At 34.0% G+C, this 26,129-nt stretch overlaps 2 protein-coding genes across 3 annotated transcripts; both read left to right on the top strand.

Annotated features, from left to right (window-relative positions):
* Nucleotides 1-13,832: 13,832 nt before the first annotated feature.
* On the top strand, nucleotides 13,833-16,981 carry LOC112514131. Its single transcript, XM_025120463.1, has 2 exons — nucleotides 13,833-14,369; nucleotides 16,946-16,981. The coding sequence occupies exons 1-2, from the start codon at nucleotides 13,833-13,835 to the stop codon at nucleotides 16,979-16,981; spliced, it is 573 nt and encodes a 190-aa protein (XP_024976231.1).
* On the top strand, nucleotides 15,988-25,612 carry LOC112514380. Of its 2 annotated transcripts, none has more exons than XM_025120820.1 (16): nucleotides 15,988-16,178; nucleotides 16,946-17,344; nucleotides 17,440-17,665; nucleotides 17,766-18,008; nucleotides 18,101-18,213; nucleotides 18,540-18,638; nucleotides 18,747-18,834; nucleotides 19,271-19,497; nucleotides 21,116-21,300; nucleotides 21,725-21,924; nucleotides 22,421-22,753; nucleotides 22,836-22,937; nucleotides 23,486-23,786; nucleotides 23,880-24,028; nucleotides 24,255-24,539; nucleotides 25,268-25,612. In XM_025120820.1, exons 2-16 carry the CDS (start codon nucleotides 17,046-17,048, stop codon nucleotides 25,472-25,474), a joined length of 3,057 nt encoding a protein of 1,018 aa, XP_024976588.1. In that variant the 5' UTR covers nucleotides 15,988-16,178; nucleotides 16,946-17,045; the 3' UTR covers nucleotides 25,475-25,612. The 2 variants fall into 2 exon arrangements, with proteins under 2 accessions (XP_024976588.1, XP_024976589.1); XM_025120821.1 differs by having other exon boundaries at nucleotides 16,019-16,034.
* Nucleotides 25,613-26,129: the final 517 nt, after the last annotated feature.

The raw sequence follows: 26,129 nt of genomic DNA, 5'->3' as shown, positions 1-26,129 counted from the left end.
CTACATCCCTAACCCAACTTCGATTTTATCGCCAACAGATTTTGATGAAATTGATTCTCTTAACTCTCTCCTATCCATCTACATCCCTAACCCAATTCGATTTCATCGGTTCTAATAGATTCTCAGATGATATCGACTCCAACAGAATTTAGAGATGCATATATATATTTGCCATATTTTTCAATCCATTAGCGTTTGTCATCCTCATCAAAACAGACAAGCAGAGGAGGTAATCTATTTCTCTTTTTTCTTTAGCCAACTTCTTTGTTGTTGTTTTGGATTGACGGGTTTCCGGTAGCCACCTCTGTGTATCGGTATGTATATGTAAAGGCAGTTGTTTATTAGGGTTTTGGTGTTTTTGGGTTGGGACGTACTTCGCTGGGCATTATTATCAGGTGCTTTAGATGCAGCCTGATTTCGTTCTCCAGTTTTACAGCGATAGGAGCATGTTGCTTCGTGTTGATGGTCCCTCTAGAGAGACCGCCACCTCAATGCTAGTAATATTTCGATTCCCCTTTGTAGTATGTACTTAAGCTCTCATTTCGTGTATTCTGAATTCTCAAGATGGAAGTATCATAGTAATCATTAGATGTGGATTTCATACCACTAGATAATTTGCACATCCACATGAAGTCTGCTTTACTTACGTCTTACACTCACCACTGGAATCGGTACGCGAAATTAAAAGGTTCAAGCACTATTTGATATGCTTACAATTTTGGAACAAACCATTTCAAATGATGTTACCCTTCAAACATATGTTAGGTAGCTAGATTTTAATTCATAGAAATAAATTATCCTGCTTGTTTGATCTGTCAGTGGCATTCAGTCCATTTGTTATCACACAAATCATGAATATTGTTGCTTTAATCATCGATTATAAGGTTTGAGGATGCTTTCACAAGTTCCCTTATGAGTCTTTCCTTACATCTGGGTGTCGAATTTTACATGCCTCTATGTTGGTTTGTGCTGCAATCTCTACATATTAGTTAGACATGCCATGTTAGTTGATTGTTGGTTTTTATTAACTCGGATGATTTAGGCGGTTGCAGCTCACCTGGAAAGCCAATAGCCCAAAGGTACGACTTTAGATGCCTGCACATAATAACCCTCCAACATATAGTATTTTCTTGTGCCATTGTGCGCTTGTACCAAAAAGTAATTCTGGATTGAGTTTGTTGTCAATCATTCATTTATTTAATAGAAACATTTCATTATTTGAATATGAAATTTTACCAAAAAGGCCATAATGGTAGGGTGATACTGAAGGGGGAGAATTAGTGAAAATGGGGAGCTGAATATATCAAAAGATTTTGTGTTAGAAGCATGTGGAAAAACCAATCCCCTCTTTATGTTTTCTTTTGGCTTCCGGTGCTTTATAGTTTCTTTTGGGGCAACTTTATCCTATCCCAAATAGCAAGGCATGAATCACTTTTGCCGTAAGATACACTTAATATAACTCAACTAAATTTGAATATAATCATAACTATGCTAATTGTAGTCGTTGATATAACTTGACTAAATGATAAAATAGGCCCAAAGACTTTTAAACAAGTTAGGTTGAACCTAATTGGCAAAGCAGAACCATCTGATATGGTAAGAAAACTATTAACTGATTGATGCAATTATCAGGGTGAAAAGAACGAGATAAAAGAAGAACAAAAAGCAGGTTTGACAAGCAAAATATGGTTTTCGCCTTTGTTGACATGAACATGAGACCAAAGGCATGAATTATGAACTCTCTTTTTATGATATTTTATATGTCTTTTGTTTAACTTCAAACCATCAAATYCACAAACAAATCAACCCCAATAGGCTTCTCCACACAGATATATACAAAGATGGATACACAAATTTAATGAATATCTACACACAATTCTGGAGGAGCTTGAAATACTAGAGTTCTCTTCATTGGAGGGAAAGTGAAGCATATCAACCATTCTACCAAATATGGTTTTGCCTGCACGTTGCAATGAACCATTGAGTTTCTGTTGTGAGATCAGTACAGACTTAAGACTGACCACAACTATGGTTTAGTTTTGGCTTAAAACAACTCTCTTTTTATGATATTTCATCTGTCTTTTGTTTAACTTCAAACCATATATAAGTGCACTTCAACTTTCCCACTACACTCTTACATGGTGCAATTTCTGATAATTGGAACCATTTTAACCCCGAATAAACATAAACTACACGAGTATCTCCACCTTGCAACACAAGTTTGCAGCACGATCATGACCATTGTCCAACAATTTTGATGACACACATGTGGTTCATACCCACAAAAGGATACACATATCATATTCAAACCATTCGCTTTTTGGATTTGAACAAAACCATGATATGTACTCCCACAGAGTTTCTAATTTATTTGAAGCACACCTACTCATAGAACAAATGCATTAAGATTTATAAATTATTGTTTAGGAATGTGTATATGGTCAAGCTTGCAATCTGCTAAATTTACTTTGGATATGGGGTCATAATCCAATTTACTTTGGTTTAATATAATAGGTTGCTGTTATGGTTTAAATTTGTGTAATAGTGAACTAATTGACTTGTTCCATTTTGATTTCAGTATCGAACGTCAAAAAATACAATTTTCCATTTTGATCTTCTTTGCATCTCTTGCTTTTGCATTCGGTTTGACCTGCGCATTTACTAGCGGTAAGTACATATTACATCCCTAATCATTACTCAAGTATGTTTTTGGTTAAATTATTCAGTTAGGGTAGATTTGGCTTAACATATTTTTAATTTATCACTTAAACTTCAAGATAGTTTGTTGATACTTTTATTAGTTACAACTGCAGTGTTTTTTCCTTTATTTACTCAAGTATTCAAATTAAAATCTGATAAGTTATGGAGATGGTGTCATGTTTTTCAACTGCATTATTTAGATTTGGTATATCTGAACTCTCCATAGCTTCATTCCTCTGTTCATGTATATAACTCTCTATATCTATTTATAATATAGATATATAGACGTGTGTGTAGAGGTGAGCATAGACGGGTATCCGCCCTTTTTGACAGGAATCGGAACCGGAACCGAAACCGGAACCGACGGTTCTTGAGATATTGGAACCGGAACCGGTTAGAGCGGTTCTTAAATTTTTGGAACCGGAACCGGAACCGGAACCGCCGGGAACCGGTTCCGGTTCCGGGTACCCGCTTCCTAAAATATTAAAATTTTGTTGTTTAGAAATAAAAAATAAAACATTGCCAAAACATTAAATAAGCAAGCAAGAATACAAATTATATAGAATAATGGTTACAAATATTGTTTAACGATTACAAACTATAATAGATTAATAGAAAATGTTCAAAGTTTAACGATTACATACTATAATGGTAAATATTCAAAGTTTAACGATTACATACTATGAATCCAAGTGAACACACAATTTGAAAAAACACGAATCATTTTATATGAAGAATGAAGATGACGGCGTGCTTTCAAGATGTAAACTTAATATAAATTTGGTATTAAAAAATAATTATTATTTTTTTATTGAAAAATATCGGGTACCCGGCGGGTAACAGTTCTGAAAAATTGAGAACCGGAACCGGAATCATTCTCAATCGGTTCCATATTTTAGGAACCGGAACCACTCATATCGGTTCCGGCTCCGCTGCTCACCCCTACGTGTGTGTGTGTATATATATATATAATTGTGGATAATCATTAATAGAGGAAGCTATATATACTACCTGATTCATACATCTAAGCGTTCATCATAAACTTCATCTAGATATATCTTTAAGTTTAGAACATAGTTAACTGGAGAAAATTCGTTCCTAATTCATTTCTTGTGCTTATTGTTGGTATATATTACTACAAGAGTTGTTTTGCAAAAGAAACATTATGAAAACCAATAAAATTTTGGATGATTTGGCCGTCAACGAATTATAATGGAATAATTGAAAGTTTCATCAGACCTGTATTCATGCCCAGCATTGACAACATTGCTTGAATTTGAGTTCACCTTAAATTCTGGATTGATTAGAAAGAAAAAGAAGATTGTAAAATAAGAACAAATAAATAGGAGATAGGCTTTGGAAGATAAGGAGAAGTCTACTTAGTTACTCAGTTACAAAAATACCTTCATTTCATCTTTTCCATTCTCATCTACTGCTTCTAATATATTGAAACACTGGTTTCTCTCATTTTGAACAATTATTTCTTCTTCTTCATCGATCAAAGACTGCATGTAAGATTTCTGCTTCAATTTCTGTTATCTCCGACGTGTGATTTCTGTTTTCTGCTTCGATTTTGTTACTATTACCAATTTTTGCTTCGATTTCTGTTACAACTTCATATTTCGGCTTATGGTTTTTGCTTTCATTTTTGCTTACAGTTTCTGTTTTGATTTCTGCTTACGATTATACTTCGATCTCTGCTTCCAGTTTTTATTCCGATTTCTGCTTATGATTTTTGCTTACAATTTATACATCGATTTTTGCTTACGATTTTTTATTCTGATTTCTGCTTCGATTTGTTAATGTTTCTACATCATATTTACTGGAAGAACAAAGGTTTATCACTGGATGCAACAAGGGTGTGAGAAGTGATTATTCCTTAGATATGTATTCTACATTTATTATAGTTGAAAATCTCCTGATGGAAGTACACTTTGTTATAAATATGGTTGTTGTGGGGACTGTTCCAAAATTTATAGACTAAGAAGATTGAAAAAGCTTCAGGGGTGTAGTAGTAATTGTTATAAATATGTTTGTTTATCTTGCAATGTCTGTTTTAAACTTTGGCAGGGAAAAAGTTAAATCTTGGAAGTTCAYTTTACATCTCTGGCTTATATACACGTCTTACATAAGATCAACTTGAATAACATTTTTCAAAGAAGCGAAATGTTAGTTTATTTCAATGAACCTGATTATGAGATACATTTAAGTCTTACATATGTTGTTGTTTTGTTCTGTTTCTGCTTCATTGATTTCACATTTTCACTTCATTGGACCTTCCTCAATTGTAGATTATTTTACCAAATTGTCCTTGATGACATACATGTTCTAGGTGTTGTRTGTGAAACATCTCTATTGTTGACTTCTTTGATTMTTTTCATATTYTTTCATTGTAYATAGCTTTATGTTAGATACCRAATTATCATATAAATGTTGGTACTTCGGAATGTTTTGTGATCGATTATTAAGCTCAAGAAGTTGTCATAGATTATGATTGAAATGTTTGTAGAYTTTGGAAACACTATTTATGAATTTCTGTTAACTATATTGCTTTATATTGATGTGTATTTTTCATGTGACAAAAGGTGTATCATCRTCAATACCTTGCTTTTTACGGTGTGGTTTGTTCTCTTTCATTTGACGAAGTATGTACAAAGACATGTGGCTTTGTATCCATAATGTGATATATTATTTGTATGACATTTCTAACTATATTTGATTTTACATTTTTAATGTGTAAAAATAATTTCTTATTCTTTTAATTRTTATTGTATCCGRGTRTAATCTTTATTCTTGAAGATAATATATATTTTATTAATAAAATATGATTAATTAAATATAAATAAAGTTACATATTTAYGTAGAAAATGGACTCYCATTGTTGTGTTGAAGTATTTTCATCACTCAATCAACATCATGTGTGGTGGAATTTGAAGAAACTGTYAGAGTGAAGTTCAWTTGGAATGACATCGAAGATAATAGATTAATTTTGATTTTACTTGAWAAACCTGTAAGTCAATCATATTCAATCAAGTTGTATAAATTATTATTTGTAACTTATATTTGATTAAAAATATTTTATATAATAGAGAGACAAAATGGTAGAAACTATCCCACGTCGTTTATTGAAGTCATACAAAAAAATAAGTTTGGTGGGTGGTGTATTTGCTTTGGATCATTTTCAAATTGAACAAATGTATTGTGACTACCCGACATACCAACGATACAATCTCGTGCACGATGGATGGATGATTCTTATCAGCAAGAATACAAAGCTTACTCCATTAGCAAGTGATATTGCAAGTGGATTTGYATTCTATCCATTGGTGTCGTCAATTAAAACTGTTGTGGAGGATAAGAGCACTAAGAAAATACTGATTGGTACATCTAAACTATCAATTAAAATTACAAATTTTATTTTATTTTTTGTTAAACCATAATTTTTGTTTATGTCATGAACATGTATTTCGATTTGGTTCATGTGAAATTTTTCTACAAGATGCAACGTAAGTATATAAATTACATTTTTAGATACTAAATAACACACACACACACACACACACACANCCTGTTCCATTTATAGAATTTTACATTTTTCCCTTTACGTTCATTTTGACAACATGCAATCTCTAGGATGACTTTAACCTTGCAAACTTTACAACATGTCCTATCAACTCTTAATTGGCAAGGAAGTGCTTAAATTTTATTATTAGGCACAATAGCAGAAGCATCCCCTGTTTTTTTTACTAGTATATCTCAACAAAAAGTTCATCAATTACCTAATAAGCTAGACTAATATCGTGATTTGGCTGTCAACGAATTATAATGGAATAATTGAAAGTTTCATCAAACATGTATTCATGCCCAACATTGCCAACATTGCTTGAATTTGAGTTCGCCTTAAATTCTGGATTGATTAGAAAGAAAAAGAAGATTGTAAAATAAGAACAAATAAATAGGAGATAGGCTTTGGAAGATAAGGAGAAGTCTGCTTAGTTACTTAGTTACTCAGTTACAAAAATACCTTCATTTCACCTTTTCCATTCTCATCTACTGCTTCTAATATATTGAAACACTGGTTTCTCTCATTTTGAACAATTATTTCATCTTCTTCATCGATCAAAGACTGCATGTAAGATTTCTGCTTCGATTTCTGTTATCTCCGACGTGTGATTTCTGTTTTCTGCTTCGATTTTGTTACTATTACCGATTTTTGCTTCGATTTCTGTTACAACTTCATATTTCGGCTTATGGTTTTTGCTTTCATTTTTGCTTACAGTTTCTGTTTTGATTTCTGCTTACGATTTATACTTCGATCTCTGCTTCCAGTTTTTATTCCGATTTCTGCTTATGATTTTTGCTTACAATTCATACATCGATTTCTGCTTACGATTTTTTATTCTGATTTCTGCTTCGATTTGTTAATGTTTCTACATCATATTTACTGGAAGAACAAAGGTTTATCACTGGATGCAACAAGGGTGTGAGAAGTGATTATTCCTTAGATATGTATTCTACATTTATTATAGTTGAAAATCTCCTGATGGAAGTACACTTTGTTATAAATATGGTTGTTGTGGGGACTGTTCCAAAATTTATAGACTAAGAAGATTGAAAAAGCTTCAGGGGTGTAGTAGTAATTGTTATAAATATGTTTGTTTATCTTGCAATGTCTGTTTTAAACTTTGGCAGGGAAAAAGTTAAATCTTGGAAGTTCAYTTTACATCTCTGGCTTATATACACGTCTTACATAAGATCAACTTGAATAACATTTTTCAAAGAAGCGAAATGTTAGTTTATTTCAATGAACCTGATTATGAGATACATTTAAGTCTTACATATGTTGTTGTTTTGTTCTGTTTCTGCTTCATTGATTTCACATTTTCACTTCATTGGACCTTCCTCAATTGTAGATTATTTTACCAAATTGTCCTTGATGACATACATGTTCTAGGTGTTGTRTGTGAAACATCTCTATTGTTGACTTCTTTGATTMTTTTCATATTYTTTCATTGTAYATAGCTTTATGTTAGATACCRAATTATCATATAAATGTTGGTACTTCGGAATGTTTTGTGATCGATTATTAAGCTCAAGAAGTTGTCATAGATTATGATTGAAATGTTTGTAGAYTTTGGAAACACTATTTATGAATTTCTGTTAACTATATTGCTTTATATTGATGTGTATTTTTCATGTGACAAAAGGTGTATCATCRTCAATACCTTGCTTTTTACGGTGTGGTTTGTTCTCTTTCATTTGACGAAGTATGTACAAAGACATGTGGCTTTGTATCCATAATGTGATATATTATTTGTATGACATTTCTAACTATATTTGATTTTACATTTTTAATGTGTAAAAATAATTTCTTATTCTTTTAATTRTTATTGTATCCGRGTRTAATCTTTATTCTTGAAGATAATATATATTTTATTAATAAAATATGATTAATTAAATATAAATAAAGTTACATATTTAYGTAGAAAATGGACTCYCATTGTTGTGTTGAAGTATTTTCATCACTCAATCAACATCATGTGTGGTGGAATTTGAAGAAACTGTYAGAGTGAAGTTCAWTTGGAATGACATCGAAGATAATAGATTAATTTTGATTTTACTTGAWAAACCTGTAAGTCAATCATATTCAATCAAGTTGTATAAATTATTATTTGTAACTTATATTTGATTAAAAATATTTTATATAATAGAGAGACAAAATGGTAGAAACTATCCCACGTCGTTTATTGAAGTCATACAAAAAAATAAGTTTGGTGGGTGGTGTATTTGCTTTGGATCATTTTCAAATTGAACAAATGTATTGTGACTACCCGACATACCAACGATACAATCTCGTGCACGATGGATGGATGATTCTTATCAGCAAGAATACAAAGCTTACTCCATTAGCAAGTGATATTGCAAGTGGATTTGYATTCTATCCATTGGTGTCGTCAATTAAAACTGTTGTGGAGGATAAGAGCACTAAGAAAATACTGATTGGTACATCTAAACTATCAATTAAAATTACAAATTTTATTTTATTTTTTGTTAAACCATAATTTTTGTTTATGTCATGAACATGTATTTCGATTTGGTTCATGTGAAATTTTTCTACAAGATGCAACGTAAGTATATAAATTACATTTTTAGATACTAAATAACACACACACACACACACACACACACACATATATATATATATATATATATATATACTTATGTAGTTAACTTATTATTACAAATTTTAAAAGCGTTCATTTTATGAACAATAATAAAGATGAATTTGATTAACACTCCATGTACACGTCCTGTGAGGATCGCTCGTGCAATCAAGGATAAATCTATAATATATGCAKCTCGACTTAAATTTATCCATAAGAAGTCAAGTACGTTATAAGTTAATTTTTATATAATCTTTTTTATGCACCGTTATTTAAAATTAATGAATCTAATAATTTATATTATTTATATAATTATCAGTGAATATTTTGAGTTTTACAGAGTTAACCAAGATTGAGTTCAAACCACAGATGCCARAAGCGGATAACATTAGACTGCTATCAAATATAAAAATATATGGATAATCAAGACTATTATCGTGTTTTATTCGTTTTATGTTATGATAACATTTAGTGATAAGCTTTTGGTAATGACCTTTATTTTATATTTAGTATTTGTTGTCTTTATATATATATATATATATGTATATATATATATATATATATGCTTTGATTGCATTTGATGATGATAATGGCAATTTTTTTAACATCCAAATAACGAATAATGATAAACGGAAAATATATTTTATTCATTTTATATATATTTACAGTGTAAAATGATGATTGTTAATGAAGATGTAGACGATGAAGGTGACAATGGTGTTGTTACACAAGTTGATCTAGATTTGAAGAAAAGTATGTGTAGTATATAGAAATGGAATTAACTTTATATTTTTTATGCCTTTGTGATATACTCATTTATAATATACATTTCACGGAAAATCATATTCTTACAGAAAAACGAACACAATACAATCAAGACTACTATACATGACATAAGGATATTAACAAAAGGCGAAAATTAGCTAACGGCGAAGGAAGTAGTCAATTTACAACACTTGTCACCAATTTCACTGCAACGGACACCATACCAGTTAGTGCAACACCTGTCACCAATTCAGCTGCAGCGGATACAACACCAGTTAGTGCAATAGTCCATGCTGAGAGAAATAGTCAATCTACAACACATGTCACCAATTTCAATGCAACGGACACCATACCAGTTAGTGCAACACATGTCACCAATTTAGCTGCAACGGATACAACACCATTTAGTGCAATAGTCCTTGCTGAAAGAAGGAGAACTTATAATAGAAATTATTATCTACGATATAAGGAAAAAAGCATAACAACAACAAGTGGTAACCCACATACAAGCATTTAAACATTGACAACTACCATAGAGAACAATGAAGTGATGGATGTCACAGGTAAAATCCAATATGTATATTCAAGCATCAATTTTGTATTATTGTAACTTCATATATGATGCAATTTATTTTTTTCCAACAGAATATTTAAAGTTTTGTAAATTATCATTTAATTTACTTTTTACATTCTTGTATTCATAGATATAGTTCTTTAATGATAACTATATTTTTACATAGGTTTAGTTCTTAAATGTTAACCATATTTTTACATTCAAATGTCCTAGATGTAGAAACATCTACTAAGGTCATTGTCAACTCATCGAACCGAAATGACACCCTCGAGGAAGATCCATACGATTATATTTAAGGCGTATACCTAAGGAACATCGCCTTTTGAATGAACAACCTGCATGTACTCATTGTGGAGCAAAACGATTCAAGTTTGAATTCCCTTCCTTCTGCTGCATGAGTGGGAAGACAAAGTTAGCATACTCTCCCATTCCGGAAGAATTATACAATCTCTTCACATCATAATCTGAATTGGGCAAAATGTTYAGGCACAACATACGTGCATACAACACAAACTTTTCTTTCACATCGATGGGTGTAACTTTGGATGAGACAATGAATAATATGACATCCAGTGTATATATTTTTCGTGCACATGGAGAAGTATATCATAAAATTGATCAGTTAGTTCCAAGGGATGGACGACCTAGGTATTTACAGTTATATTTTTATGTTGCTGAGTCTGAGTTTTCACATAGACTCCAATGACCCAATCTTGATAGAAGTATCATTGACATTTTGACGCGTGTTCTTGCTACAAATCCATACGTGAGAATATTTTGAAGCCTTGCAGAATTAGGATCACTCGACAATTATAGAGTCATTTTGAATGCATCGGTGGACCTTGACTAGAGGGTATACAACCAGCCGATTACATTTGAGGTTTGAATAAAAACATTTTCTTTTTTATCTTATAAACACATATGATACATAATATGGACTATATTAAATAATCACATTCTTTAGGTTGTTAGTATTTGGGTTGAAGGCAATGACAACATCACTGCATATAAGAAATATTGTTGTGTACGGGAGGTTTGACTATAGCCAAGAAATTCAATCTYACCTCGGTTGTTACGATCCATTGTTTTATCATTTGTTCTTTCCAAAAGGTGAGTCTAGGTGACATTCTAAAATTCTAAGACATGGAGTGCCTATCGGTGAAGTTGTTGATGACAACGAAATCATGTAAGAAGATTCTGAAGGTACAAATTCTATCGCATATGTTAATATATTATATGAAGTAACTAATTAGTTTTGAAAGCATACATATCATCAATTTAAATGTTTCAAAATATTACACAGAAACTTATGCAAGAAGGGGTAGAAATATTGTATCTATGTGGGAATACTATTGTTACAAGTTCCAGATCAGTTCAAACAATAATGTGATTCTATTGGGGAGAAGATTACTTCAACAATTAGTGGTAGATACCTACATCAAGATCAAGACTTCACGTTTACGTTTCTGTGAACTTAACCAAACCAAGATAAGAGCGGATTTATATCAAGGCATTGTGAATTGCGTTAATGCTGGTGAAGTTCAACCAAGTAGAGTTGGACAACGAGTTGTGTAGTCTGCAAGTTTTATAGGAGGCCCACATGACATGCGGCGACGATTTTTGGATGATATGGCTTTAGTTTAAGATGACGGGAAACCCGACATATTCCTTACAATGACGTGTAATCTAAAATGGCCAGAAATCCTTAAAGAGCTATTGCCCGGTCAGACTGCCCAAGATTGACCGGACCTTGTTGCAAGAATTTTTCGTACCAAATTAGAGGATCTCAAGGACCAACTCTTCCAAAAGAAGATCCTCGGCACTGTCAAGGCATAAGTTTATGTCATCGAGTTTCAGAAGCGTAAATTGCCACATGCGCATTTCCTCATGATAATGAGACCTGATGACAAAATAACCAATCTAGATCATTACGACAAGATTGTATGTGCTGAAATTCCTGACCCAACAAAGTATACTGAAATGTACCAGTTRGTTGTCCAACACATGATGCATGGTCCTTGCGGTCATTTACGATCGTCCAGTCCTTGCATGTAAGGTGAGCCAAAAATCTGTCGTTTTAGATATCCTAGACAATTCAACGATAAGACATCACAGGCTGAGAACTCATACCCKTTATACCGGAGGAGAAATATTGGAAGAGATGTGAATGTACGGGGCAATACACTGGATAATAGATGGGTTGTCCCGTATAAGCCAAAATTGTTAATGATGTTCAACTGCCATATTAATGTTGAGGCTTGTTCAAGTATAACATCTGTGAAATATCTCTTCAAATATATTTACAAGGGTCATGATAAACAAGGTATGCATATAGATCCAGACGAAGGACAGTGTTATTAATGAGATTAAAAGATTTCAAGATGCATATTATGTCTCCCCTCGGAGGCAATGTGGCGGATTTTTAGCTTTGCACTTTCTCAAATTCAACCTTATGTGATGGCTTTGCAACTCTATCTCCCTAATAAGCAGATGGTTAGGTTCAAAGATGATGATATAATGACAAATATTGTTGCTAGAGAGAGTGGTAAACGAACAATGTTGACTGCATTTTTCGACATAAATAAAGAAGACGAGAGTGCAAGACAATATTCATATAAAGACTTTCCAAAACATTACACATGGAATGCGAGTGCACGTCGTTGGAATCCGAGAAAACAAGGATCAATGTGAGGACGATTGGTTTATGCTAATCTCGCCGAAGGAGAGCAGTACTATCTACGCCTACTTTTGTCTCATATTAGTGGGCCTAYATCTTTTAAAGATCTATTCATATTCAATGACATATTATACCCGACATTCCGGAAAGTAGCAATTGAAAGAGGCTTAATAGAGACAGACGATAACTTATCACAATGTCTTGCAGAGACTTCTTTGTTTCAGTTTCCCAAAGTTCTAAGGAGGCTATTTGCGACAATATTAATTTATTGTGAGCYAGGAGATGTTCACAAGGATCAACATTACGATTCACTTTTAGAAGATTATAGACGACAATGCGAAAGTGTTGACCGAGTTCGGAATATGGTTCTAACTGACATCACAAGCTTTCTACAATCTATGGGTAAAAATCTTGATGATTTCGATCTTCCAAAGATAAATGTACATACGAACTTACAATTTGGAAGTTTTTGTGAGGTACAAGAGGAATACTCCATAGTTGTGGAAGACGAACATTTACGTGCCCAAGACTCCCTTAATTTCGACAAAAAATACGCATACGATGAGATCATGAAGCACATAGACGATGATCGTTCAGGAGTGTTCTTCATAGATGGTCTAGGTGGGACTGGAAAAATGTATTTGTACAAAGCATTGTTTGCCAACATTCCTTCTCGTGGTCTCATTGCTCTCGCCACTACTTCTTCAAGTGTTGCAGCTAATAATATGTCTGGGGGGAGAACAACTTACTCTCGATTTAAGATTCCCCTCAATCTTGATAACAACTCCATGTACAACATAAAAAAATAAAGCGGGACTGCTTAATTGCTATGGGATACAAAAATAATTATTTGGGACGAAACGTCAATGGCTAAGAGGCACAAATTGTAGATTCAAACCTACGAATGTCACCTCTTTGGTCTTCGATTAAAAAAATACGTTTAACTTTCAATATGAGAGCACAAAGTGATCCATGGTTTTCAGATTTTCTATTACGAGTAGGTGATGGAGATGAAGAAACGATGGAAGAAAGCTTTATACTCATTCCTGATGACATGACCATTGCCTATACTGATAAAAATAAATCAAAACATGATTTGATTGACGCAATATTTCCATCTCTACAAATTAATGGAGCAGATTCAAACTATATCATTTCGAGGACGATATTATCAACAAAAAATGAGAATGTCGATGAGATTAATGATCAATTGATTGATAGATACTGCGGCGATAAAAAAGTTTACTACGGTTTTGATGAAGCAGAAGATGATAGAAATAACTTCTATCCAATGGAGTTCTTAAATTCGCTGACTGTCAATGGTTTGCCCTCGCATTACCTCCGCCTCAAAATTGGATTCCCAATAATACTATTGCGGAATATCGATCACTCTAACGGCTTATGTAATGGCACCAAATTGATATGTAGARGTTTTCAACAAAACATATTCGATGCAGAAATAACTGTTGGTCAGCATGCTGGAAAGAGAGTATTTTTGCCGAGAATATTCTTTGTTCATCTGAAGATAACATGTTCCCCTTCAAATTGAAGAAAAAACAGGTTCCAATCCGACTTAGCTTTTCTATGACAATCAATAAAGCTCAAGGACAGACCATTCCTAATATAGGTGTGTATGTATCAGAATCAGTATTCTCTCACRGACAACTTTATGTGGCGTTATCAAAAGAGACATCACGTGAAAATACAAAGGTATTAGGAAAGCCTGCCAAAAAATTCAATCGTGATGGAGTCTACACATCAAACATGGTGTATCAAGAAGTTTTACGCGATTAATAAGGTACAAACGAGTACTTATTATTACACATTTTTTACAACTACGGTTGGTATGTATCTATTATAATYATAAGACATTTCTTACATGACATATCTACATATGGATGCTTCAAGTGATATATTCTCATACTCTGTATGTGTCGATTTATATTATTTTAGATGATTATATCTCCGTTTTGTTTAAACATGAATTTTGGTTTTTTTTTGTTGATCATGAGTTGCATTAAGTGAAAATCATTATTAAACAATCTAAGAATAACAATTGATGTGTGTTTGGAAATCCGCTAATCGTGCAATTCTCTTTCCAAATCTCTGGTTAGTCAACTGTTATAAAAATTTGAAGTTTATAATGATCATAAACGTCATACCTTCGATTTACAAAAAAACATTGACATCTCGCCGCATTGCGCGGGTATCCAACTAGTCTATCTCTTATATGTCTATCTCTATCTATATCGTCATATCTATGATACACTTATCCTTCACTTATAATATATTTTTAAATTGAACAACTTTTAATAAAGACCTAAAGGATTTTAACACGAAGATTCAATTATTAATAAATATGAAATAAGACAAACGATCGTATGAGAATATGAATTAAAATAAGAAGTGTAAGAAATGATTTGGACCATTGATAACTTTTAATCTAAAATAACCCATGAATTGCACTTTATAATGGAATTAATCCGGTATATCTCATTGGTGTTGATATAGTGTTTCTCTTCAATTAGGATTAATCCAACGATGAAAATTCCTTCTTACCCTTCTCACCATGACTTTTATTTTTACTAGAATCCAATCGGACAACCCTATGAAATGGTTTGTATCTTTTGAAAGAAAAAAATAAGAGAAAATTACATCAACATGAAACCTGTTATAGATTTAAATATTATATGGAATTTAGTTGGTAGCTATTCAAGCCATGTAATCATTATCAATTAGACCTTTAAATAAATAAAAAGTTTGTTACAGATATTAAAAATGATAATTTTAAAATAAAAAATGTTTAAATGATGTTCACCGACCATTCCAATCCATCATCGTATCCAATGGCGAAAAGCTCATAGAATGATGCGTATGTTTCCTTCCTGGATAAAGTCGATCCAACGGCCATTAATCCTGCATTAACCGCAGGTTCCGTAAATGCGACCCCACGTGAGTCTTCGTTCATCATATTTTTGGTCTTATCATCTGCGTAWTCAAATTGTGATCATCATGAGTAAGCAATTCCTTATTATTTATCACATTTTTCTTGATTTCATTATACGACCCTCCATCTCTTCCACATTTTCACCGACCCACTTTTTCCAAAGTTACAGAACAAGGCCAACGAAGTTGTTAGGCGTATATATATCGAGTAAGAGAAACGAATATGCTATTGTATCGAAATTTGTTCGCCGCAGACATTCTTCGATACTCCATAATTTCCCCCCAACTTCTATAAATTCAATACTATATCTAACCAACAGATACCGTTTTCCTTCTTTCTTGACTCATTAAGGTACTATTCTATCTGTTCCTAATTCATGTTTCTTCCGACAATTGATTTTCATGTCTAAGTGTATAAAACGTGTAGTGGGTAGGTTCTGATTTTTACGATTTCGCCTGCTGTTTGCTTGACATCTTGTATTTGGGAAAAGCTTGTTGGCCAAGGAAACCCTAATTTTGTACTTTCTAGTTTCTTCTTCTGATTATCTTGATGGCGAAATGCATGATTGTGATATCGTGATCAGCAGTTTAACTAAAAGTTTCGTTGAGAACAATCGGAAAGTGGTATAATTGAATTATTTACATATATGTAAAGATGATGTTTATGTGGGTTCTGTAGGTCGTCTCTCTGTTTTAGGGTTTTATCTGTTAGGAGATGGTGTTTCCCTGGGTTCTTGTAATGTGATTATTGTTGTATCTTGCAATTGAATTATGGCAATTAGTCACGAACAGGGATTTCTTTTTCTTCAAGAAAGAAATAAACTCAGACACCATGTCCTAAACCTAAAGTTGTAAAGCTATTCTTGGTGCTAAGAGGGACATGACCTTGCAAAATGATGACAACCATGTTTCGGTGAATTGTCTGTTTATGTATTGGGAACAAGACACATATGTAACATAAGATTTGATGATGAATTTTATATGTTTAATGGGTTAAGTTCATTTTTGTCGGGTTTTTATATGTTTTTCTGTACTTTTGAGGTTATGATATATGAAAATGAGTTTTTAGAAAGATTTCTTTATGTTGGATCTGATCTTAATATCCTGGACTGTATTCAGGATCCTGGAGCTGCTTGGCTTGCTACAGAAGATTAGATTCTTATCAAGTACATGAAAGTATTGTAAATCAACGGCCTTCATTTGACAATTAAGATTAAGTATGGGGTCGGATAAGGAGCATGGTGGTCTGCTAGACACTATTAACATGGAGAAAGTCAGGATAATCCTAACACATACATATCCTTACCCCCATGAGCATTCCCGCCATGCAATTATTGCGGTCGTTATTGGTTGCCTGTTTTTTATTTCATCAGACAACATGCATACGCTCATCCAGAAGTTAGACAACAACATCAAATGGTGGTCAATGTACGCTTGCTTACTTGGGTTTTTCTATTTCTTTTCATCTCCTTTCGTGGGGAAGACAATTAAACCAAGTTATTCAAACTTCAGTCGATGGTAAGTTGCTTCTATCCTTCTTTTTTCTATTGTAGCACGGAAATTCTTTCAATTTTCAGGCCTATATTGATATTTCGGATCTTTCTTCTGTGCAGGTATATAGCCTGGATATTAGTGGCAGCTGTATACCATCTTCCCAGTTTTCAGTCGATGGGAGTGGATATGAGGATGAATCTCTCTTTATTTTTGACGATATACATCTCTTCTATTTTTGTACTCCTTGTTTTCCACCTAATCTTTCTGGGCCTTTGGTACGTTGGTCTTGTTTCTCGTGTGGCAGGGAGGAGACCTGAGATCTTGACCATTATTCAAAATTGTGCTGTAAGTCGGACAAATTCAGTAAATCGAATCTATACAATTCTAATAAGTTGTGTATGTTATTCGTGGTCCTAGTTTTCATGGCTTGATATTATCTGTGTAGGTCTTAAGTGTGGCCTGTTGTGTGTTTTATAGCCACTGTGGCAATCATGCTTTGAATGAAAAACGATTGGGACGAAGAGATTCTAGCCTGTTTTCACTTTGGAAGAAGGGAGAGACGAGCATATGGCTATCGAAATTTCTTAAAATGTATGAGTTAAAAGATGAAATTTGCAAATCATGGTTTGCTCCAGTTGGGTCTGCCGGTGATTATCCACTTCTCTCTAAGTGGGTTATATATGGAGAAGTATGACCTTTGATGATCAGTTTGTTGGGTATGTTATCGAGGATTTAAATACATTCAACTTACATTTTTGCTTTTTTTCTTTTTCTTTTCAGTTTTCTTGCAGTGGTCCATGTGAGTCATCAGATGAAATTTCTCCGATGTATTCATTATGGGCAACATTTATAGGTCTTTATATGGCTAATTATGTGGTGGAAAGATCAACTGGGTAAGTAGGCTACTCTTTGTTCTTTGTGTTTGTTGTCTACACGACTAGCTTTCTTTTAATGTCTCATTTTGGTACCTCAGAGCTCAGATGTGATATCTCAAAATGGTTAGAACAAAGTATGTTACACAAATAGGAATCAGACCAAAGTTTGTTGCATTTTCATGCATTCTCTTATATAAAGTAGGTACTTATATGTTTGAGATGTCACTTCTTAGGTACCAAAATAAAGTTTTTGCATGTATGTTACACAAAATAGGAATCATCCCAAAGTGCGTTGCATTTTTATGCAATTTTCTTTTTTCTAATCAACGGTTTTTGATCATCAGATGGGCTCTTACTCATCCTCTATCAGTCGAAAAAACTGAGAAGTTGAAGAATAAGCAAATGAAGCCTAATTTTTTGGATATGGTTCCTTGGTATTCAGGGTATATATTTCTCTTCTCTCTCTTCTATATACATATATATATGTGTGTGCATGTGTATTTGCATGACATATATGTATCTTTATCTATGTGTATGTATGTATGTTGCAGGACATCAGCTGATTTATTCAAGACCGTGTTTGACCTCCTTGTATCGGTGACTGTATTTGTCGGAAGATTTGACATGCGCATGATGCAGGTTCAAAAAATTTATATCTACTTATTTACTTCTCACTTGAAAAGTAATGAATTCAGTTACGGTTGAATTAAGCAGAGTTTATAGGAAACATAGGAAGTAACTTTTCTAAGTGATTGATATATTCTTAAGCTACCTTTCCGGGAAAAAGTATTTTAAATAGTACATTTGATCATCGGTGCCCAAATCAGTTGTATGTAAAAAGTTATATGTAATTTTTACGGATTAAATTTATAATTGCTAATTTTAATCCTAACATTAATTCCTTAGAATTTCCATTATGTCATTGCTTTCCTGTGAAAAGGTGATATATTTATATTCATGAATAGATAAAAAAAATAATGGTTATATTGGTTCACTTCATCTTTATATATATGTGTAAATATTTTCCTGCCTTCACAGTATTATTTTTGTGACCTTATTTTGCTATCTTCTACAGGCGGCAATGAGTAGGGTTCATGAAGGGGCTAAAGAGGATTTTTTATACGACCATCTTAGTGAAAAAGATCACTTGTGGTTTGATTTTATGGCTGATACTGGTGATGGTGGGAATTCCTCTTACTCTGTTGCTCGACTTCTTGCTCAGCCTTCACTTTGCGCAGTCGATGATGATTCTATGCTAACATTACCTCGAGGAGACCTCCTTCTTATTGGAGGTGATCTTGCGTAAGTTTCAACRTTTTTATCGTTGCTGACTTTTTATTTGAGCTTATTGAAAAGCCCCTTTAGTAAGCCATATAAGCTAATAGCTTTTTGAAAGCTACATATAGTTGGCTTTTCAATAACCTCCTGTAGCTTCTTTTAAATTATGCCCCTTATGTTAGAATTGAGGGGCCGTTTGGTTTGAGGGATTTTGTGGGGCGTTTGGTTTAAAGAAAAGTTTGGAATTGAAATTCAGGATATCACCGAAATCCCATAAACATTTTATTTAGAAATCCTATGGTGGTAGTTGGTATTTCACGGGTTTTCGTAGGATTTGTTCTAAAATATGTTAAAAACATTTGTTTTGTAATAATCAATTGGTAAAAGGTAATTTAATTTTTTATAATTGTTTACAATTTATTTTATAAATTATCTATAAAGAATGGAATTCAATTCCACTCCAAATCCTACAAACCAAAAACACCAAAGATTCCAAATCCTTCCACGAAATCCAAWTCTCTCAAAAGGCATTCTCTCACACCAAATGGGCCCCGAGTAATTTTTCAGTATGTTCTTTTAGGTCATTTTACTTATTAGCTAGCTTTTTTCCAAATATGACTAGTTTATGTTTATCAGCTAACATTTAGCTTATTAGCCAACAACTAGTTTTTATCGTTTGCCAAACATAGCCATAAAGTGAGACCCAACATCTGGGCAGTTAACTGTGCGCTATAAGCGGCTTGGAATAGTGGTACTGCAAATTCGGTGCTAAACACCGGTATTTGACCGCTATTTGATCTGAAACAGCGGTTTATGATATAGCTATCTTTTTCCTGGTCCTTTTTTTTTTCGTTTTTGGGCTACTTTTATTTGACTCCAAAGTTTATGACTTTTATTTGACCCAAACCTAAGACTTTTATTCAAATTTTGATCAATTTTGTAATAAGCAACACCCCTAGGATCACTTGTCTCCAGACTCTCCTTAAATCTACGATTCTACTCCTCAATCAAACTCCCCTCCACCCTCCAGACTCTACCATCAACATTACTATTATGTTTTCACCCATTGTCTCATACTCCCATTGTCCCATATTCCTGTTTATTGTTTTGTTTTTTCAATTTATAAACATGATTGTATAGCTATTGTTTTCAGTTCATTTTATAAAGATAGTTGTATAGCTCTGTTTTGTTTGACTCATTCATTGTTTTTGTTTTTAATGTTGGGCATCTTTATTAATTTTATTTTGTCTGACTCATTCATTGTTCGTTTAGTCGTTTATGAGTTTCATAAACTCTATTACTATGTTTCTTGTGTGGTATTTTTTGACTTGATATGTATTAGGCATATAAAATATATTAAGTTACATATATATATATATATATTTTATGAACGTAATTTTTTTTACTGCTATACCATCGTGATAACTGTGATATTAAATCACGGTCCTGACCGCGATTTCCGCAATCGACCGTGTTAACTGCTTAGCCCAACATATCACATGCAGAAGCTCTAGTATTTACTCTTGATCCCATGATCATAATATGTTCCATATGTAGTTCACCAAACAAAATGTTCGGTTTTTTTTTATTCTTGCCTCTTCTTTTCTGTAATTCACGGTATATGTTATTGGGTTTGATTCAGGTATCCTAATCCATCAGCATTCACTTATGAGAAGCGTTTATTTCGTCCTTTTGAGTACGCTCTTCAACCACCGTCATGGTATAAAGATGTGCATATAGCTGTAGACAAGCCGGAATTACCGTCTGGTGTATCTGAATTGAAAAAATATGATGGGCCTCAATGCTTTGTTATTCCTGGAAACCATGGTTGGTCTTCGTTGGCCTCAGTATTTTCTTTACTCCCTCTGTCCCAAAAAAAAGTGTTCACGTTTCTATTTTAGTTTGTCCCAAATAAATATCCACTTTCAGAAATAAGACCGACTTTCCAATTCTACCCTCAATTATGAGACAGAGAAACTCATTACTATCTCTACTATTAAGGGTAAAATTGTCATTTAGTCAAGTAAAAAGTGTAATAATTACACATTTCTAAAACTGTCTTGTTCATTGTGGACAATTTTGGGAAGAGGGAGCACTTTTTTTTCTTTCATGCACAACGTTTATACTGTAAATGTGATCAAAAAGTGTAATAATTACACATTTCTAAAGCTGTACTGTAGAAAATTTGGTTCTCTTGTTTGTAACCATGTGAGTTGACATGGTCCACCATTTTTTTTTCCCGATTTTACAGATTGGTTTGATGGGCTTCAAACTTTTATGAGATACATTTGTCATAAGAGCTGGTTGGGTGGATGGTTAATGCCCCAAAAGAAGAGCTATTTTGCTTTGCAGCTACCGAAGGGATGGTGGGTTTTTGGTCTTGATTTAGCTCTTCATTGTGATGTCGATGTTTATCAGTTCAAATTCTTCGCAGAGTTGATAAAGGAAAAGGTAACAAGTTGCCATACGTGTTATTCGTTTTTTATCATGTTCTTTTTTCATCTTTTAATACACCTGTGAGTATCATTTTCTGATATACTATTCGTCCCAAAATAAATGTTCGCAATGAAAATTGGACACAGTTTTAGAAATATGTAATAATTACACTTTCTAATTAACTAAATGACAATTTTACCCTTGATAATCGAGGGAGTAATGAGCTTCTCCATCTCATAATTAAGGGTAGAATTGGGAAATAGGACTTACTTTTGAAAGTGAACACTTATGCTGGGACAAACTAAATTAGAAACGAGAACACTTATTTGGGGGCGGAGGGAGAATTCCGTATCTTGTGATTTGAGTATTTGTTGTCTATTCACAAAAACCACCTCTTTACTCCTTGGGGCAGAGGAAAGGCTACGTACATCTTACCCTTCCAGATCCCACTTCGTGTAGGATTTATTGTGTTTTGGGTTTTATTTGAGGATCTGTTGTACCTATATTCCAGGTTAAAGAAGACGATTCTGTGATCATAATGACGCATGAACCAAATTGGATTCTGGATTGGTACTGGGATGATGTGACAGGAAAAAACGTCACACACCTTGTTAAAGATTATCTAAAAGGAAGGTGTAAACTTCGAATGGCTGGTGACTTGCATCATTACTTGCGACATTCTCGTGTTCCATCGGAAAACCCCGACTCCGTGCAACATTTACTTGTAAACGGTTGCGGTGGGGCCTTTTTGCATCCTACCCACGTATTCAGTAATTTCGACAAAGCGTATGGGACAAATTACGAGATTAAAGCTGCTTATCCTTCTTTTGAAGATTCAAGCAGGGTAAGTAAGCAACCTCAACTTTATTTTATATTATGATTTACATTGTCTTTTAACATCTTTTGTGTGAAACTCTGCCATGCAGATTGCTCTTGGTAATATCTTGAAGTTTCGGAAGAAAAATTGGCAGTTCGATATCATTGGCGGGTTCATTTACTTCATATTGACCTTTTCTATGTTCCCACAGGTATGGATTTTGTTTTTATTTCCCATAATCCTTGATCCATGCTAGACTCGAGATTTAAGAGCACTCTTCAGTTATTAGATTTCATTACCTTAAGGGTGCGTTTGGTACGTGGGACGGGGCAAGACAACAAAAACTTGTCCCACGTTTGGTGCGATATTTAGACCGGAACACGACAGGACTAAGTGAGACAAAAATGCATTTGTTTCTCCTACCAAAATGGGCGGAACAAAAATCTTGGAGATGGGACAAGCTTGGTAAATTACTAAACTACCCATGTCAAAGTAAAACCCTAAAACCTTGCACAATTCTTTCACCGGCCTACCTCACACTCATCCGTCCAGTCATGTTCGGTCCCATTTGTGTACCAAACACACACTTCAAGAATATTTGGATGATTGTACTTTTTACTTTTTTAGGGTAGAGGATAAGTTTGCATATGTTCCACCCCCAGATCTTACTTCCAAATGGGATATATTGGGTCTTTTGGTTTGGTTCGGTTTTGATGACTGTAGTCAGAGAATTTACATTTGTCGCTTTCTTTTCCTCAGTGCAACCTGGGCCATATCTTACAAAAGGATGATACGTTTTCCGGCCACGTAATGAGCTTTTTTAGCACGGTGTGGGATGCTTTTATGTACATGCTTGGACAATCGTATGTATCTTCCGTGGGTGCTATATTACTGTTGGTGGCTGCGATATCTTTCGTTCCTTCCAAAGTGTCCAAGAAAAGGAAAGTACTAATCGGAGTTCTGCATGTTTCTGTCCACCTATCGGCCGCTTTGATTCTTATGTTACTAATGGAACTAGGTGTCGAAATATGCGTCCAACACAACCTTTTGGCAACTTCAGGCAGGATTTATGCTTATGCTTTTCTTTTCCTCATATCACAGTTCAGGGTTTAGGGTGTTTCAAGTCTCATGACATTTGGAATCTTGATTTCAGGTTATCACACGTTATATGAATGGTACAGATGGGTGGAAAGTGAGCATTTTCCGGACCCCACAGGTCTTCGGACCCGTATGGAGCAATGGACTTTTGGCCTTTATCCGGCGTGTATTAAATATCTCATGTCCGCTTTTGATGTTCCAGAGGTTGTTGGACCTTCGTTTTTTTTGTATTTTTTAATACCTTTTTATTCTCCCCGTCCCAAAATAAATGTCCACAATGAAAAAGGCACACAGTTTTAGAATTGGGAAGTAGGTGGGGACTTATTTTGGACAAACTAAAGTTGAATTGTGAATTCTTATTTTGGGACAGAGGGAGTACTTGTAAATTGAAATTCTTTTTGGTTTTTGTTAATTCCCCGACAATTTTCAGGTCATGGCTGTAACTCGGACCAACATATGCAAGAACGGGATGGTTTCACTGTCACGAGGGGGTGCGGCCATATATTATGCATCCGTCTTTCTTTATTACTGGGTGTTTTCAACGCCYGTGGTTTCCCTTGTATTTGGAAGCTACTTGTATATTTGTATCAATTGGCTTCACTTACACTTTGACGAAGCCTTTTCCTCGTTACGCATTGCTAATTACAAGTCCTTCACCCGGTTCCACATCAAGCCAGATGGTGATCTTGAAATCTTYACTCTGGCGGTCGACAAGGTAAGACTTTTAATGGATCGTGGTTTTTCTTTCCTTTTCGCCCAAACTTTTGCACAAGCTGAGGGTCTTCACAAAAACATGCACTCTATCTTTTGCTACTTTGTCCCAAAATAAATGTCCACTATGAAAAAGGCACTAAGTTCTTGAAATGTGTAATTGTTATTCCTTTCAATCCCATAATAATTGTCTACGTTTCTATTTTAGTTTGTCCCAATATAAGTGTCCACTTTCAAAACTAAGTATCTACTTGCCAATTCTACTCTTGAGTATGAGACGGAGAAATTCATTACTTTCTCTATTATAAAGGGTAAAGTTGTCATTTAGTTGATTAAAAAGTATATTAAGTATTCATTTCTAAAATTGTGTGCCTTTTTCATTGTGGACATTTATTTTGAGACGGAAGGAGTACATGTTCTAATTGATCAAATGGCAATTTATCCTTAATAATAGAAAGTGATGAATTTCTGTGTATAATAATCAATGGCTGAATAGGAAAGTAGCACTTTTAACGCTTATTTGGGACAAACTAAACTAGAAATGTGGACACTTATTTTGGGACAGATGGAGTATATGAATATATCTTTTGGGGGTAGATGACATGTCTGCCACATCACATCACTCACCCTTCAAACCCAACTTTCAAATGGGGATATACCCGGTTCGTTTAGTTTGATTATATCCATGCATGGTTGATGAACGTTATGTGTGCTGTATGATTGCGTATACAGGTTCCAAAGGAATGGAAGCTGGATCCTGACTGGGACAACGAGGTAAAACAGCCGCAGCAGGCGAGTCACCACAGAAAGTTTCCGAGCAAATGGAAGGCAAATGCTTTTCATCAGGACCCTGTAAATACGGTCCGGGTTGTTGATCATTTTGTCATTCAACCGACTGATAAATTGCAAGTAGCAGCAGTAAATGGATCGATGTCTTAATGATAATGTAGCCTAAAATTGTCATTTGTTTTAAAAAGCATACTTGGTAGACGGTTTAGTTGTAGATCTTATAATGCGGACTTGTGTTTTATAGTGGAAATGTTAGCGTAATGTAAATATTTCATACGGAAATTCTGCGTCTAGTTGTTTAGCGTTTAGCACCCAGATATTTGAGGCGATATAACTGGAAAAGCATCACTTACTGAACTGCTGGGCATTGGAAAGGATTACAACTGATCCGGAACCTGTCAGGTCCGTTTACTATGACCATCGGAGTTTGATCTTAACAGCAGTGCATCAAACGTCCCAATGTGTTTCGTGATTCGTTCCGTGAAACTTTAACGTTACAATCCGTCTTATAAATCGTGTAAAAAACTTATAACACGAGCAATTACATCTTTGTTGTTTATACTAAAATCAACAAATATACATCACAACATGTTGGATAACAGAGTATTTAATGAGAATTTTAAATTTATAGTTGCAATGTTTATGTTTCTACATGTATTGCAATAGGTTACAACACATAGCTAAGCGACCCAACAAGTTATGTCATTATAAAGCAATATGTTGTTGAAATTGGTATTGTCAAGGCTCGCCATGATAGCCGTTATAGCATGATGTGGCTCGAGACTCGTGTCTAAAGCCATATTAA

Source organism: Cynara cardunculus, assembly GCF_001531365.2.
Source record: "Cynara cardunculus var. scolymus isolate 2C chromosome LG 6, CcrdV1, whole genome shotgun sequence".
NCBI classification, from domain to species: domain Eukaryota; kingdom Viridiplantae; phylum Streptophyta; class Magnoliopsida; order Asterales; family Asteraceae; genus Cynara; species Cynara cardunculus.
Note: the sequence above shows the minus strand (reverse complement) of the source record. Positions and strands in the feature narration are given on the sequence as shown.